Source organism: Leptopilina boulardi, unplaced genomic scaffold (assembly GCF_019393585.1).
Source record: "Leptopilina boulardi isolate dan_hultmark-lab unplaced genomic scaffold, ZJU_Lbou_2.1 LbouV2_266, whole genome shotgun sequence".
Lineage (NCBI taxonomy): Eukaryota > Metazoa > Arthropoda > Insecta > Hymenoptera > Figitidae > Leptopilina > Leptopilina boulardi.
Genome location: NW_026137825.1, coordinates 3,284,845 through 3,302,537, shown reverse-complemented (window position 1 = coordinate 3,302,537; position 17,693 = coordinate 3,284,845). Strand labels below are relative to the sequence as shown.

Below are 17,693 nucleotides of genomic sequence, written 5' to 3'. Positions count from 1 at the left end.
TAATTCTTATTAATAATTTTGAAATTAATAATTTTCTTAATTTTTCTTTTATATATTCAAATTTTAATTTTTCAAATATCTAACAAATTTTAATTTCAATTCTAATTCTCAATAATTAATTATTGAATTAATTTTTATTCACTAAAATTTGTACTACTAAAAAAATTCGATTATAAATTTTTTTTCTCAAGTAACTAATAATATAATATTTCCATTGAGAAAAATTAAAATACAAAATTAAAATACAAAGAAATTAAATAAAAATAAAAATTACAAATAAATTTGTAAGAAAATAAATAATAGTCATAAAATAAGTAAAGTGTAATTTGTTCGTTAAAATTGATTAAAAACTTTTTTTTTTTTTATTATTTCCGGTTATGAAAATATAATTTAAATATTTCCCTCACTTTATCGCGCACTGTTTTGATTCGCCGTTGTCATGGTAAAATTGATCAACAAAATTTTCAGTGCCTGAATCAAAACAAAAATTGTGTGTCGTAAAAACGAACAATTAGCCAGTGTTAATGAGAATTAAATGTGTTTAAAAAAAAAGAATAATTAAAACAATAATTCATTGACAAAATTAATAAGAAAAAATTAAAATAAAACTAATTGCAATAAAATATCATTAAATTTTTGAAAAAATTGACAATTTCTATTAACACCAAAATTATATTTAAAAAAAGTTGTAAATAAATTAGAAAACTTTTTAACTATTTCACAATAACGACGCGCATTATTTATTGAAATCAATTTTCGTTTATTTTTTATAAACAATTACTAAATTTTTGAAATAAAAATTTTTATATAAATGATACTAGAATGTATTTCATAAAAAGAGAAAAATTATTATTAAAAAACAAAGATAGAAAAGAAATATATTATTTAAAAAAATAATTAAAAAAAAAAAAAACAGGGAAATTGAGAAATGATAGCAAAAGTAAAAAGAAAATTTTTTAAATATAATTTTTTTTCTTTTCCATAAACTTTTTTGTAATATTCGTATTTACGGTAATTTTTTTTTTTTTTTTGCTTCTATTGTCAAAACAAAAAAATCTAAAATTGCATAATTATTAATTATTTAAAAAAAAAAAATGACTCTTATTTTAACGAGAGTCGATTATTTATCAGTAGGTGTTACTGCTCGTGGGACAACAAAACTTTTGCCCACAGATTCTAAGCAAACACAAAAATTTGTCGTTGGCGATTACGATGGAATTGTTCACATATATGGTAAATAGAGTTTTTTTAATTAATTTTTTTCTTTTTTAAATGAATTAATTTGAGAAAACAAAATTAAATTACAAAAATTTTGATATACTTTTTTTTATTCATTTTTTTCTATACGAAACAATTTTCAACTACAAAAAAAAACAATTATAATATTAACAAATATATATTTTGATTTATAAATTATATATATATTTATAATTATTAATAATTTAGAAAAAAAATGACTAATTCAATTAATATAAGTAAATTGAATTTTTTGGAAATGAAGAATAAATTTTTCAAAATTGTTTTTTTTTATATTTTTCTATTATAAGTAAAAAATTGATATATTTAAGCAGGAAAAAAAAATTAAAATTTAATTATATTTACTTTTTATATATAGGAATGAAGAAAAATGAATTGCAATTGATTTTTAAATCGTTGCCGGGACCAAAAATAAATGGATTAATATTGGGTGGTGCTGTTGATATGATACGTGATAAAATTTTCATTTGTCACAATAATACCGTTAAAGGATTTTCAAGAAAAGGAAAACTTTTTCTTGATTTTGATACAAGTCTTCTTGATGATATTACGACAATGTAAGAATAAATAATTAAATATTAATATATTAATATATCCAAATATAATAAATATTCTTTTTGCAAAATATTTTACTAATATTTTTTTTTGCAAAATAAACGAAATTGAATTTAAAAAAAAAAATTTGAATTAAATTTTTATTAAACAAAATTCTCATTTTTGGATTGTAAAAAATATTTTTCAAATATTTTTTTTTTTTTTAAATATTCAAAAATTTGAAATATTCACAAAAAATTTTTTTTTTATATTATAGATAATTAATAATTATAATTAAATTAATTTTTTGTAAATATAGGTACGTATTGGGACCAGATTTAGCTGCTTGCTCGCGTGATGTCTATCATCGTTATCGTGATTGCAAAGATGCTGATTCATATTTAGTTGGCGAACGTCTTCTCGATGTTGTTCTACTTCCGGCGGAAGGACTTTCAGTTTATACTGTTTTAGCATGTAGCGATTGTGCTGTAAGTAAAAAATTAAAAAATTAAAAATAACTGAAAAAAAAAAATTATTTTATTGAATATAATTTGTAAAAATGATCATTAATTTAGATGATAATTTTATTTATTTTTTGCAATATTATATTTAAAGTCTTTAATTAAAAAAAGGTAATTAAATTGCAAGTTAGTCAAAAAAATTTAATTTTATTGATCAATTAAAGAATATTTAATTTAATTTTTTTTTAAGATTTACATTTATTTTTTCTATTGTGTATAAACAAGAAAATTTAATTTTTAAATTAATACAATTTTAAAAATTACAGATTTTCTAAATTAGTTTACGTGTTTAATTGATAAACAATTAGAAATTATTGTTTCAGATAAGAGTTCTCTATGGAACGAAAAGTCCAACTATAATTCGATTACCGAGTGTGCCGTCAATTTTAAAATTGTTCAGGTAAAAAAAGAAATTTGCTTTTACAGTGGAACCTCGATTATCCGAACCTCTATTATTCGAACCCTCTATTATCCGAATCGAAAAACATTTTATCCGAACTTCTATTATCCGAACTATTTTTTGGTCTCCCGAATTTTAAATTTTATTTTCTCTATTTATTTTATCATTCAAAGCAAAATAACCAAATTTATGCCAAAAAAATCTTAAAAATTTCCGAATTTTCTGAGTTTTTAATATATTATTAATTAATATATATTTACATATATGTATATACTTATGTATATTTAAAAACATATGTACTAAGTTAAATATACAGGGTGTCCCATTTTAATCTATCAGGCGAAATAACTTTTAATCAGTTCATTTTACAAAAAAATGTTTTAGACAAAAGTTATTGTGCTCACAGGGGGACATCCAGTGGTACACTTGAATTTGACCTAAATGACCTAATTTAAGTCATTTCAATTTCAACTCATTTTTTTTAATGGAACCATCTCCTTTTCATGTTACAAACCGGAAGAGCAGGAAATTCCACGTTGAAATCGTCCAAGTACTTTTTTCGACAGGTCGACCTATTCAGGTCAAATAGGTCATAATTAATTTCACCTTCAAGGCCTTGGTTAGATCTAGTCTATGTCAAATAATTTTTCATGAAGAAAGATCAAGTTTTTATGCAAGGAATCGTCAAGGCAAGAATTTTTATGTCAAAAACACTAGACCCAACCAAGGCCTTGTAGGTGAAATTGATTATGACCTATTTGATCTGGATAGGTCGACCCGTAGAAAAAAGTACTTAGACGATTTCAACGTGGAATTTCCTGCTCTTCCGATTTGTAACATGAAAATTAGATGGTTCCATTAAAAAAAATGAGTTGAAATTGAAATGACCTAATTCAGGTCATTTTAGGACAAATTTAGGTTCATCACTGAATATTCCCCTTTAAGCACAACAACTTTTGCCTGAAACATGTTTTTGTAAAATTAATTAGTTTAAAGTTATTTCCCCAAATACAATAATAATTAAATGACCTATTTGTCCTAAATAGGTCGATGTATCGAAAAAAAGTGCATCAACGATTTCGACGTGGAATTTCCTGCTTTATCGATTTCCGGCATAAAAAGTAGGTGGTTCCATTTAAAAAAAATGAGTTGACCTTGAAATGACCTAAATTAGGTCATTTAGGACAAATTCAAGTTTACCATTGGATGTCCCCCTCTGAGCACAATAACTTTTGTTTAAAACATTTTTTTGTAAAAGCAACTGATTAAAAGTTATTTCGCCTGATAGATTAAAATGGGACACCCTGTATAGTTCAACTGTACATTTTTTTACTTTAATTATAAAAAAAATTAAAATCTCTATTATCCGAATTTTCGATTATCCGAACCCGGCCTTGCCTAGATTAGTTCGGATAATCGAGGTTCCACTGTATTTATTTATTAAATTACAAAATTTCGAATTTAAATTAATCTATTGTCTTTTTAAAAATAGCAATTTTTTTCCAAACTATTTTTTTTTCAATGTTATTGATTAAATTTTTTTTTGGTTTAATTGAAACAAATTTATTATTTTAATTAATTTATTAAATAATAAATTATTTATATTATAATTAATAATAATTATTATTATTATTTATAAAAAATAAATTTGAATTTATTTTTCTCTTATTATTATTACAGGGAAGATAATGTATTATCGAGAAATCATATTTTAATGGGGACTCTCGATGGAAAAGTAGGTCTTTTAATTCTAGAAACCAATAAAACTGTACGTGTCACGTGGCTATTAAATTCTTCAAATTCAGAAATTACCGCTTTAGATACATATATTTTACAAGATACTCTGGATTTTATTGTGGGAAGACAAAATGGAACTGTTGAAGTTTTTGCCTTTCCCACCGATGAGGAAGCAACGCCAACTTTAAGATTCCGTTATGTTGGTATTTTTTCAAAAAAAAAGAAAAATTTGTTCTAAAAAAGAAATTTACAAGATTTTAAACTTCATTTAATTAATTTTTAATATTAAAATTACAATTTTTTCAATTTTTTATAAAAGTAGATTAAAATAGCTTTTTTTTCATTTCGTAAAATTAGAGAATTTTATTCGAAAACAATACAAAAAAATAAATTTAATTTACAAAAAAAATGAAAAAATTATTGTAAATATAATTTATTTTAACAAAAAATGATTTCTTTTTTCTTATATATATATAGAATTGTGGTGAAAGTGTAAGTAGTTTAAACGGTGGTGTTGTGGGATCAATTGGCTATCCAGAAATTTTGGTTACAACTTATTCGGGTAGAATTTTTGGTCTCTCAACAAAACCACCGGGTCTGATGGAAGCGATGCAAAATCAATCGAGTATTTCTAAATTGGAACAAGAAATTGAACAATTGCAAATGAAATTAAAAGAGGAAAATGATGCTTCCAGTTATGTGGCTGAAAATCTTGTTCCTTTGGTTTTATCTGTGAATTATAGGTAAATTTTTAATATTATTAACCAGTAATATTTTAAAGAATACAAAAAAAAAGAAATTAAAAATCTATTAATTAAAATTGTTCCTATTTTTTTTTTAAATTAGAATGGTCCTTAATAAAGCAGACACTTCTTATTCGTTAATTGTTGAACTCGACAGTGCAATAGACAATGTTTTAATACAATCCGACGCTCCCATAGAACTTTTAGATGTTGAAAGTAACAATGCAGTTGCTAGTTTATCAACTTGCGATCCTAAGGAAGGAAATTATGTTTTAGCAACTTATCGATGCCAAGTAAATTATTTAAAATAAAATTAAAATTAATTAAAATAATTAAAATTAAATTATAATTAAAAATATAATAATTATTATAATAATAATATAATAATAATATAATTAAAATAGTATTATTATTATTATTATAATTATTATATTATAATTATTATAATTAAAATAAATTAAAATTTTATTATATTTTTTCTTAAATTAAAAAAAAAAAGAAAAATAGATTCCAAAATTTTCGTCTTTTTACAATTTACTTTTAATTTTTGAATTTTTTAAAATGTTTTATTTGTTTTTCTTAGATAAATACAAAAATGTTGGAAATGAGATTAAGAACAATAGAAGGACAATCTGGAACTTTACAAGTTTACGTAACATCCGATGTGAGTATTTTATAATTTTTTTTTTAAATTAAAATATTTTATTAAATTTTATTTTTTCTTATATGAGAAAATTTTATAATTTTCATACATTTTTCTCTTCAAACATCTATAAATTAGTAAAAATAATAAATTTTTCCACTAAGAATATTTCGAATTTTTTTTTGTCAAATAAGTAAATTATTAATAAAAGAAATAATTAATATATATTGAATAAAATATGAATTAATTTTTATTTAAACATAAATATTCAATTAATTTTAACTTTTAATTATAAATAAAATTAAATTTTGTTTTTTTAATAAATTCTGATACTTCTAATTTTTACTTTTAATTTCTAAAATAAATATTTAATTAATCAAAAAAAAAAAATTTTTTAATTCTTTTTTTTAGGTGCAACCGAAATGTTGTCGAAAAATAAAAATTCCAATTTGTGCTCTTTCACTGCATACAAGAATACACGAGGAAGAGAAACCAATTGGTGGACCATTCAATGAATTAAAATTAAATGGAAATTATTCAGTCGCTGAGGTATTATTCAAAAATAGCTAATTATTAAAAATTTGAATTAAAGTTTTTTCTTTTTGGCTATAAATTAAAGAAAATTAAAAATAAAAATTGATTACTAGATGCACGCATGGCTTTCTCTTGTATTACCGGAAGCTCCAGAAAGGCCATTTTTACAAGAAGGCGAAGCAACATTAACTTACACATCATGTTTTATTGGAACAAATATTATATGCAAATATAAGTAAGTCTGCGCGTAAATTTATTTATAATTACGAAAAAAGAATCAATAGTTTTTTTTTTCTCTTTTTTTCAGAAAAGGAAGCGCTGTTTTTCTCAGCGAAAATATTTCAACAATCATTATTCTTCGTGATGTTCTCACCAAAGAGGCTACCAAACGAAAAATGAAACTTGACGTTTTTTGCGGTAATTAAAGAAAAATATTTTTCAAAAAAAAATTTATTAATTATTTTAAATGGAAAATTGGAAAAAAAAATTTTTTTTAATAGAAAAAATTGCTGATAATACTAAAAAAGTAAAAAATAAAATGAAATTTTATATATATTTTTTTTTAATATAATAATTTAATATAAAAAAAAAGAGAATTTTTTTATTGCAGAAGTATCGGATGCGAGTTTAACAAGAGTTTTGGAAATAATTCTACCTCGTTTGAAAACAGCTCATGATTTAACGGAAAAAATAATTATTCTCGATGCACTCGAATATTGGGAATTAAAAGATAATCCAATAAAAAATCTTGGCACTGAATATCAGGAAATAGTGAAAAATGAAGCGAATATTAGAATTCAAATTATGAATAATAAGGATATTTTGGAAAGACTCAATGCTGTTATTATTGATCTCTACGTTGATTGGCAGCGAGCAAAAGGCTCACACAGGTAAAACAAAATTAATTATTTTATTAAATTAAATATAGAAATATTGTTATTATATCTGAATTTTTTAATTAAAAAAAAAAGAAAATTACCTTTTTTTCGTTCTTTCATCGTTGAAAACCAAAAACAGAATCACAAATCGAGTTGCAGCGGAAAAATTGAATTCAGCTCTTAAATCCATGGACATAAAGGAACTTCTTCAAGTATTTCTTGAACGTGACATTTCCAGTGATATAGAAATTCTTCCAACTACCTCAAGGGAACAAAGTTAAAAATAAAAAATTATTATATATGTATAAAAAAAAGAAAAAAAATAAAATTCAATTGCAAATCAGATTTAAGGATTATTATACATTATTTATTTTTAACAATAAAAGCAATTATTCAAATTGAAAAAATAAATCTATTATAGAAATAAAATAAAAGTACAAATTAAAAAAAAAAAATTTATAACAGTTACAAATTTTTCAAAATTAAAAAACATTTAATATTTTTTTGTTTTCTTTTTAAATATAAAATTAAAAAAATTTAATATTTTTTTTTCCAAGTATAAAATAATTAATATTACAATTTTTTTTTTCAAAATTAAAAAATAATCCCTAAATTTGAGAAGTGAGTGCAAAAAAAAACAACATTTTTTCTGTAAACGTTTCGACGTAAAAAATATATTTTTCAATATTGATTTACGATTATAAATGGCTAAATTGTTCGATTTAAAAAAAAAAAAAAAAAAAACGTGTACGGACAATGTTTTGCACGTCATTTTACAAATATGTAATACATAATTCTTAAATTAATAATAATAATAATAATTATAATGTAATATATTATAATTATAAATTATAACATATTTATAATATATTGTAAACTTATTTACATTGCGAAAGCATTGTACATAATTTTTTTTTTTTTTTTTAATATGGCTACAATATATATTTCACTAAATAGCCAGTTTTCATTTATAAAAAGTACCAATTTTTTTTTTTTTTATTTTATTTCTATTATTGCCTAAGTGAAAAAAAAAACAAAAAAAAAAATTGCACAGAGAATTAAATCCTCACTGGGACAGTAAATATATGTAAATTAACTTAGTAAAAAAAAAGTCTACTATTTTACAGGTATATAATTCTCTAGAATTTTGAAAAAAAAAATAATATAATAATAATAATAATAATAATAGAAAAAAATGAAATGAGAAATTTTGAATTTCTTTATAATAATAATTTGTTTAAATCGGTACTTTTTTTTTTGACAAAATATTTTTTAATGAAAACTAAATTGGCTGGAATAAAGAAAAATAAAACTAGAAAATTGATGTTTATATCAATTTTTTGCATTTAAAAATTAATTGATATTGAAAAAAATTGCTTTTTTTAGGCGATGTGAATTATAAAGTTCTTCAGTCGTTTTGGAGTCGGTAAATATTTACAAATTTCTTAATAATATAATATGAAATCGTCCCCCCCAAATATATGCTATACTATACTTTTTTCTTTTTTTTTTATTATTTGCTGATGATTGAGTGTTCCAGTTTTCTTCTTTTTTCAATTCTTCACATAAAAAGAAAGTGGCTGAAACATTTTTTTAACAATAATTTTATTAAATTTCTCTATTTCTTTCTCCCTTCCTTTTTCTCTCTTTTTTTAAATTAGAGAATTTGGAAATTTAATTTAAAATACGGCAAAAAAAGGGGGCAAACAAAATAAGGCAAAAAAAAAAAAAACAAACTATTATTAGTTATATTTTAGTAATAAATTGAAATTAAAATTTAGATAAATTCAATTTAGGATCTCTTATTTATTTATTTAAAATTAACTTTTTTGTAGAAACAAATTTATTTATTGAAAACTAATTCTTTAAAGAAATATTTATTTATTTACTGAAAATTAACTTTTTGCTGAAACAAATTTATTCAAAGATGAATTTTATTAGAAAATTAAGTATTATTTTCGTTTTTTTCCGAAGTGATTTAATTTTTCTCCACAAAAACCATAAAAAATAAATTTTAAAAAAATTTTACTCGATTAGAATTATTTAAAAAAAATTTTTTTTCTTTATTCATGATAGATATGAGAATTTAAATAGAAATTTACTGAACTTTAATTAAAAATGTTTTAGTATTATTAAAATTAAAAGAAATTTGTAATTAGAAATCGTGTAAATATTTTTTAAATAATTAAATATAAAAAACGATTTAAAAAAATTTACAAATCAATAAATATATTACTATTAATGAAAATTTAAATTTTTTTTTGAAAAATTGATCTATTTTTGTAAATTAAATGACAATTTTCAATAAATAAAACAATTGTTTAATTTAATTCAATTTAAAGAAAATTTATCTCTTAAATTTGCAAATCATATGACAAATTTTTTTTTTTTTTTTTTTTTAAATAAACAAAAGCATTGTTTAATTTACTAAATTTAAAAAATTTAAATTTAGTTTAAAATTAAAAATTTTAAGGGTAAGTCCACGTCAGAAATATCAGAATCTGCAAGTGGTTCTTCGATTTTAATGATACTTGGTAAAATTATAGCTTTATATAAGAGCCAATGTGTAAGTAAAAGGAATTTTTAAAATATCTAAAATTGTAGGAGTTATATCACTTTTAATTTTGATACTGCATTTTTTTCTTTCCTTTATATCTCGGTCAATTTTCAACTGATTTTGATGAATCAAAAACGATTTTTTTTTCAGAAAATTACGTATTTTCAGAAAATTTTAAAATAAAAATAAAATGTTGTTATTTAAATAGAAAAAAGTAAAAAACAAAATTTCTTTTAGATTTTTTTTCAATTTCGACCTCTTTTTTTTTAATTTTTAATTTTTTAATAATATTCCTTTTTATTTTATCTTTAATTTAAAAAAAAATTCATCCTGGAGACTTTTTTAGATCTCGTGATATCGTTCTTTAAATATCTACATCTCAAGAAAACTAGGATCCAGATTTGTGTTTCTACTTTCATTTGTTTTATAATATTATTGTTACAAACTAGAAACTTTCGCGTAATAATGTTTTTATTTTTAAATTACTTGACTAAAACAAGTGAAAATTCAAGCAAATCAATATTTTATTAATAGATTTAAAGCAAAGTTTTTATTTTTTGTAATATTTATAATTTAAAATAAATTGTAATGAAACCTTAACAATGCAACTTGAAATTGTAGCTGAAGTTTTTAGCGCTTTCTTTTAGAAGATTCTAAAACAAATAGTTATTCATAACCATAAAAAATTTCAACAAACAAATGAAAGTAATGATAGAAGCAAGTCCTGCGGTTTTCAAATTGATGAAGACTTATAATACTTAAAGGACGATATCACGAGATCTAAAAAAGTCTCCAGGATGTATTTTTTTTTAAATTAAAGATAAAATAAAAAGGAATATTATTAAAAAATTAAAAATTAAAAAAAAGAGATCGAAATTGAAAAAAAATCTAAAAGAAATTTTGTTTTTTACTTTTTTCTATTTAAATATAACAAAATTTTATTTTTATTTTAAAATTTTCTGAAAATACGTAATTTTCTGAAGAAAAATCGTTTTTGATTCATCAAAATCGGTTGAAAATTGACCGAGATATAAAGGAAAGAAAAAAATGCAGTATCAAAATTAAAAGTGATATAACTCCTACAATTTTAGATATTTTAAAAATTCCTTTTACTCACACATTGCTCTTATATAAAGCTATAATTTTACCAAGTATCATTAAAATTGAAGAACCACTTGCAGATTCTGATATTTCTGACGTGGACTTACCCTTAATTTACTAAAAATTTTCAAAAAAAATTTGAATTAAAAAAGTTGAAAGTAACTAAAAAAAAATACTCACAAATTATCCGAATTTCTAATTGTCGGCTCAAGTTCCCTGCCAACAGCCTCTTGATTATTTGCCTGTGAATATTCCAAATTAGCAGTCGCTGCATGTGGCAATATACTCTCATGATTATCCTCAGGAGCAACTAACGCCACTGGTTCATAACGTCCAATACTCGCTGGTTCAACTTCCAATTTTAATTCATCAACAAGATCTTGTATTGTTTTTGGCCTCGCAATTATTGACGACGTTGACGATGAAGATGTTTTAACATCTTGTTCGACTTTTGGAAGTTTTGTCGTTGTTATCTTTGTCGTTGTCATTGTCGTTGTTGCTGTTGTTGTTGTTGAATTTTTATTATTGGCAGTTATTGTATTTGTATTTATTGTATTAGTATTAGTACCACTATTAACATTAGTTGCACTAATTGTTGATGAATTTCTCTCTTGTTTACCACGTGTGTGAGTTTGCATATGCCTTTTCATATCGCTACGCACACGAAATGGTTTACCACAAATTGTACATGGATGTGGTTTCTCGCCAGTGTGAATTTTACGATGATTTTGCAAATAGCTACTAGCGCGAAATGTTTTATTACAATATTCACAACAATAATTTTTCTCGCCCGTATGTATACGTCGATGAACAATTAATGAATATTTACGGGCAAAATCTTTACCACAATATTCACATTGAAATTGTCGTAATTCCGAATGTATACTTGTTGAATGATATTTTAAATCGCCCCATTGACGAAATTTACGGCCACAATCCTCACATTTATAGGGTTTATCGCCACTATGAAGACGTTTGTGTACCTACAAACAAAAATTTTGAATTTGCAATTTAAAAAACAATTTTTACGGAAAATAAAATTTGCAATATTTATCAAAATTTCTAGTAAGTAAATAAAATTTTAAAAAAATTCCTAGAAGTAAAAATAAAATTTATTTACAAAAGAAAAAGAAAAGAATTTAAAAAAAAGAAAAAAAATGTGAATATTTTACCTTCAATGCGCTTGCTGCGAAAAAACTTTTACCGCACTCATCACATTGATGTGGTCTTTCACCGCTATGCGATCTCATGTGATAAATTAAACTATTTTTGTAATTAAAGTAACGCTTGCAATGTTTACAGGTATGATCCTCGCCTATAAAAAAAAAAAATAGTAAAACGATTATTTAGAGCGCCTGAATTTCCATAAAAATCATTAATTGAAATTTTCTATCTTAAAGGTATCTATTTTATTAGAAATAATTATTTTTTAGACGAATTTTCATTTTTCGAATTAGCATTTAATAGAATTTCTTTTTATACTGAACTTTTTACAATAATAAAATTTTTAGATATCGAATTTTGGTTTGGCAAAATTTTTATTTCACAGTCATTTTCTTAACATGACTTTTTATTTAAAAAAATTTTAATTTAACTGAATTAAATAAAAATTCGTGCTAATTTAAATTCGATTGAAGAAAAAATTTGAAAAATGAAAAGAAAATTCTATTTGAAATATTTTGTCAAATAAAAATTAATTAAACTTTTCAAAATAAATTTAGTAATCACAAATTTTCAAAAATTAACTATATTTTAATATTGTTTACTATTTAATTAATTTATTTATCATTAATTTTTAATGAATTATTATATACATATACGAGAAAACTTACGATTTTTTTGATTTCTTTTTCGTTCCTTTTTGACGGTTGCTTTTGGAATGTTGACATTTTTTTCGACATTAACATTTTTATCATTAGCAGTAACAACTGTTTTTCGTGCGATATCGTCTAAATTTTTCATTTGCTGATGACTCGGCCAATTTAATTCATTATCTCCCGGTAATGGATCCTCATCGGTTTCAAAATCAATTCTTGCCCCTGTTTCTTCCACTAGAAAAAAAAAATGCACAATAAAATAAATACCAAAAGAAAAATTCTTTAATAATTGCTAGAAAAAGGAATTTCAATTACAAAATTTATTTTAATAAAAATAAAAATATGCAATAAAATTGAAAATTTAAATTAATTTCATAAAAAAAAATTGCAAAAATTAGAAAATATATTTCAATTAGAAATTTTTATTTAATAAAAATAAAATTATCAAATTTATACTTATGAGCCGAAAGGTTGAAGCTTAATAAATTAATTAATTATAAAAATAAAATTTAATTTTGAGAAGAAAAATTCTTAAAAATTGCAAATTAAAAAAATATTTCAATTTAATTTGGAAATTAATTTTATCAAAAACAAAAAATCAAAAAAAAATTTGTTTAAAATAAAAATTAAATTACATTTTTCTTGTAAATTAAACTCTATTATTATTTAATGGTGAGAGTAAGAAAATTTCTTTTAAAAATTAAATTCCTACCAACGCCTCTTATGCCTTCCATTAAATCTTCCGATTCACTAAATTCTTCAACGGTTTCTTCAACAATTGGTTGAGTTGCTTTAACATTATTTTTCACTTCAATTGGCTTCGATTGGCTCGTCTCTTTTTTCAACGGTTCGTAATGTGCCTGAAAAATTAAAAACAAAAAACAATTTATTTTTAATATTTTTAACGAAAATTTATTTTCTTTTTTTAACAAAAATTATACAAAAAATATTTCGACTATAAAAAACAGAAAAACGACTGAAATAAATACGAATAAAATATTATTAATAACAATAATGATAAAAATATGGAAATAATGATATTTAATAAAAACAAATACTGCCTCTATGTAATTATAAATTTAATTTTTAAAAAATTGAAGATTTTTAATTAAAATTACCAAATTCGAAACAAAATAAAAATTCAAATTAGAATAAAGTTAAAAAATACAAAATTTGAAATAATAATAATAATAATAATAATAGAAAAAAAAACGGAACCTTTAGATGTTCGAAAAATTTCAATTGATTTGAAAATCGTAATGTACACAATTGACATTTAAAATTAGCAATTTGTTGTGTATCATTAACAATTATTTCCTGTTCAATTATTGGTTGTTCATTAATAATTTTATTTCCCATTTCTTTTTTTCCATGATTCTTTTTGCCAGGCTGTTTTAATTTTCTCGTTATACGTTTTTTATGTGGTAATGAACGTTTTGTATTTAACAATAATGATGAATTATTTGTCTCATCATTATTTAAATGAGTATCATTTTCACGTTTATAATTATTATCCTCCTCATGTTTATAGGGAGCAAGTGATGAATAAACATTTGTATTTGTCTCGGAAATAGGATCAACAGCATAAATATCAACTGGTTCAAGTGTTTGTAATTCAACAACATCAGTTAATCCAGAATTTGTATTTGATTGCATTTGTTTTTGATGTTGTTGCTGCTGCTGTTGTTGTTGTTGAATTTGTACAGCCACTAAAGCGGCCGTGAGTCTTTGATCCTCCTTAACAAAAAAAATTACGGAAATTTAAAAAAATAAACTGAAATAAAAATTCCTTTTTTGATAATTATATTTTTGCTAGTAAAATAATAATAATAATAAAATAAAATTTAATTTAAATGTCCTTCTGTCCTAACTTGAAGTTGGTCTTTTATGATTTCACGTGTTTTTTGAATAGTAATCTTATGACGTGTCAAATTTGTGTCAAATTAAACTTGAAAATTTTAGAAATAATTAAATTTCAAAAGATATTGTTAATTTTCAAACAATAATAAAATTTTACAGAACTAAAAATAATAATTTATCAAAAAATTTTTTGGAAAACATTTTTTAAATTTAATTGAATTTTTAAAAGATTTAAAATTGAGATTTTAGAAATTAATTGAACTTCAAGTGATTTAAAATTTTATATGATTTCACTAAAAAATTTATTAGAAATTACAGACAAAATACAATAATTTGATAATCATTTTTAATTGAAAAATGGTTTCAGATAGTTGAATTTTCAAAGAATATTATAAAAATATTTAAAAATAATTGAATTCCCTTAGAGTTATAATTGAAATTATTAAATTTCAAAAAATTTTCGATGGAAAATTTTAGAAATAATTAAATTTTAAATGCTTTTAAATTCAAATTATTGAAAATTCAATTCAAATTTTTTAGAATAATTAAATTTTCTTTAATTTTGATTTGAAATTTCGGAAAATAATTAAATTTCAATTAAAATTTTGGATAATAATTCATTTTTAGTTGATTTTTTATTGAAAATTTTAATAATTAATTTTGAATTGAAATTTTAGAAAATAATTGAATTTTATTTGATTTTAAATTTAGAAAATAATTGAATTTTAGTTGATTTTGAATTGAAAATTTTAAAAATAATTGAATTTTCTTTGATTTTGAATTGAAATTTTGGGAAATAATTGAATTTTAATTGAAATTTTGAATAATAATTTAATTTAAGTTCATTTTTTATTGAAAATTTGGATAATTAAATTTTGAATAGAAGTTTTAGAAAATAATTGAAGAATTTTATTTCATTTTAAATTGAAAACTACGAAAATAATTGAATTTTAAAAGATTTTGAATTAAAAATTTGGAAAGTAATTGAATTTTCTTTGATTTTGAATTAAAATTTTGGGAAATAATTGAATTTTAGTTGATTTTGGAATTGAAATTTTGAAAAATAATTGAATTTTTGTTAATTTTCAATAGATAAATTTGGAAAATATTTGAATTTTAGTTGATTTTAAATTAAAATTTCGGATAATAATTGAATTTTATGTGATTTTAAATTGAAAATTTGGAAAATAATTGAATTTTAAAAGATTTTAAATTAAAATTTCGGATAATAATTGAATTTTATGTGATTTTAAATTGAAAATTTGGAAAATAATTGAATTTTAAAAGATTTTAAATTAAAATTTCGGATAATAATTGAATTTTATGTGATTTTAAATTGAAAATTTTGAATTAAAAATTTGAAAAATAATTGAATTGTCTTGGATTTTGAATTGAAATTTTGGAAAATAATTAAATTTCAATTACAATTTTAAATAATAATTCAATTTTAGTTGATTTTTGATAATTAATTTTGAAATGAAATTTTAGAAAATAATTTTATTTTATTTGAATTTAAATTGAAAATTTGGAAAATAAGTGAATTTTAGTTGATTTTGAATGGAAATTTTGGGTAATAATTGAATTTCATTTGATTTTAAATTGAAAATTTGGAAAATAATTGAATTTTAAAAGACTTTGAATTTAAAATTTAATAATTTGATAATTAATAATCTGAGGCCTATAAACATATAATTTTTATTTTTATCATTTAATATGGAATAATATTCTAATAAATTTAAATAATTATTGATAATATTAATTTTTAATTTCTCTATAACAAATAATGAAATACTCAATTTGGCGCGCTTGCGCGCGTTTAATATTGCTAGTAATAAAATAAAATTTAATTTAAATGTTAATTAATTTTGTGCGAAAAATTAAAATTTAATTTTTTTCTTACTTCGGTCATAACTGGGGGTAAAAGATCTTCAGTCTCATAATACTGGGCGGTAGTGTTATATTCTCCCGTGACATCGGCATTTATCATATCAACGACCATTCCTTCGGATATTATTTCTCCATTAAGTGTAAAAAGTGGAATTCCCTTGCCCAATGATTCGCCGTCTGCTCTATGTATTGTTATATATTGTGTACCCTCAACACCCTCTAAAAGTACAGCTTGAGCCTCATCTTCAGGAGTAACTTCCATTTTTTTTTTTCTTTTTTCGTTACTTTCTTTCAAATTTTAATTAAAACATCTACAAACAAAAAGGAATACAAAAATATTCCATTTTTCATCTTTATAAAAAAATAATTCTAAAACAAACGAAAACAGACCGGAAGTCAAAATTGTTAGTTATTTACTTTATAAATTCAAAAAAATATTCCGCATTTATTATAACAATTTAAATATAAACATCCACTTCCAAATTTTATAGGTTATGTTACCACGATTCAAAGAATAAGCGCAAAAATCGAATAAAATAAATAATATTTAAAAGATAAATAAAATTATATAAAAAATTTGTTAATATAAAATAATAGTTGTGAAAAATAGTTTAGAGAAAATATTTATTTTTATAATAATAATTGTTATTTTTTCTCTCTTACCTTTAAATTTTTTTTGTAATAATTGGGTTGGATTTTTAAATTTAGCGGGTATCATACAGAAGATTTGACACACGCAGGGAATCCAAGGTCACACAACTATATATATATATATATATATATATATTGTAAAAGAGTACAATAATCAGGCGAAAGAATTTCCAAAATGATTCAAGAGGGCAAAGGACCGACCTTTGGGGTCGGTCCAATCTCACCTTCTGAAGAAGCAATTTATATGTCGAGCCGGCGAAATTGTCACGTTTTCACGCGAAAATACGTCAACGTAAACAAAGCAACATAATGAAACACTGTACGACAAAATGTGACAACAGTGCACGAACTCTGACGCCATTAGAACGGATGTTCCCCTCCCACCCAATTCCGTCCTTTGTTTCTTTTATAACTCTTTTTTTTTTTTTTTAACAGTTTTTTTCGATACCAACTGTTGATTTTCAATTTTTTTTTTAAATTTAAAAATTACTATAAAATAAAGTTTTTGATATTCAGCGTTTAGATTACATAGATAATTTAAAATATAAATTATAAAATTAATTTCAAAATTTT

The 17,693-nt window shown here is 21.7% G+C and overlaps 3 protein-coding genes across 6 annotated transcripts in view; 1 reads left to right on the top strand and 2 right to left on the bottom strand.

Moving 5' to 3' along the window:
- The window catches only part of LOC127281135 (uncharacterized), a 207,356-nt gene that overhangs the window by 152,450 nt on the left and 37,213 nt on the right, over positions 1 to 17,693 (bottom strand). The window lies entirely within an intron of this gene.
- Positions 824 to 7,562, top strand: LOC127281116 (Bardet-Biedl syndrome 7 protein homolog). The gene is made up of 13 exons (XM_051304631.1): positions 824 to 1,233; positions 1,616 to 1,814; positions 2,111 to 2,279; positions 2,636 to 2,712; positions 4,393 to 4,648; positions 4,927 to 5,192; positions 5,296 to 5,485; positions 5,776 to 5,856; positions 6,247 to 6,384; positions 6,483 to 6,604; positions 6,677 to 6,786; positions 6,980 to 7,259; positions 7,387 to 7,562. Exons 1-13 carry the CDS (start codon positions 1,095 to 1,097, stop codon positions 7,526 to 7,528), a joined length of 2,169 nt encoding a protein of 722 aa, XP_051160588.1. The 5' UTR covers positions 824 to 1,094; the 3' UTR covers positions 7,529 to 7,562.
- LOC127281118 (zinc finger protein 260-like) lies at positions 8,461 to 17,498 on the bottom strand. 2 transcript variants are annotated; one of them, XM_051304632.1, is made up of 8 exons: positions 17,133 to 17,498; positions 16,483 to 16,780; positions 13,941 to 14,459; positions 13,435 to 13,582; positions 12,738 to 12,956; positions 12,078 to 12,220; positions 11,086 to 11,888; positions 8,461 to 8,827 (listed from the first exon to the last, which is right to left on the bottom strand). In XM_051304632.1, the coding sequence occupies exons 2-8, from the start codon at positions 16,729 to 16,731 to the stop codon at positions 8,809 to 8,811; spliced, it is 2,100 nt and encodes a 699-aa protein (XP_051160589.1). In that variant the 5' UTR covers positions 16,732 to 16,780; positions 17,133 to 17,498; the 3' UTR covers positions 8,461 to 8,808. The 2 variants fall into 2 exon arrangements, with proteins under 2 accessions (XP_051160589.1, XP_051160590.1); XM_051304633.1 differs by having other exon boundaries at positions 17,345 to 17,495.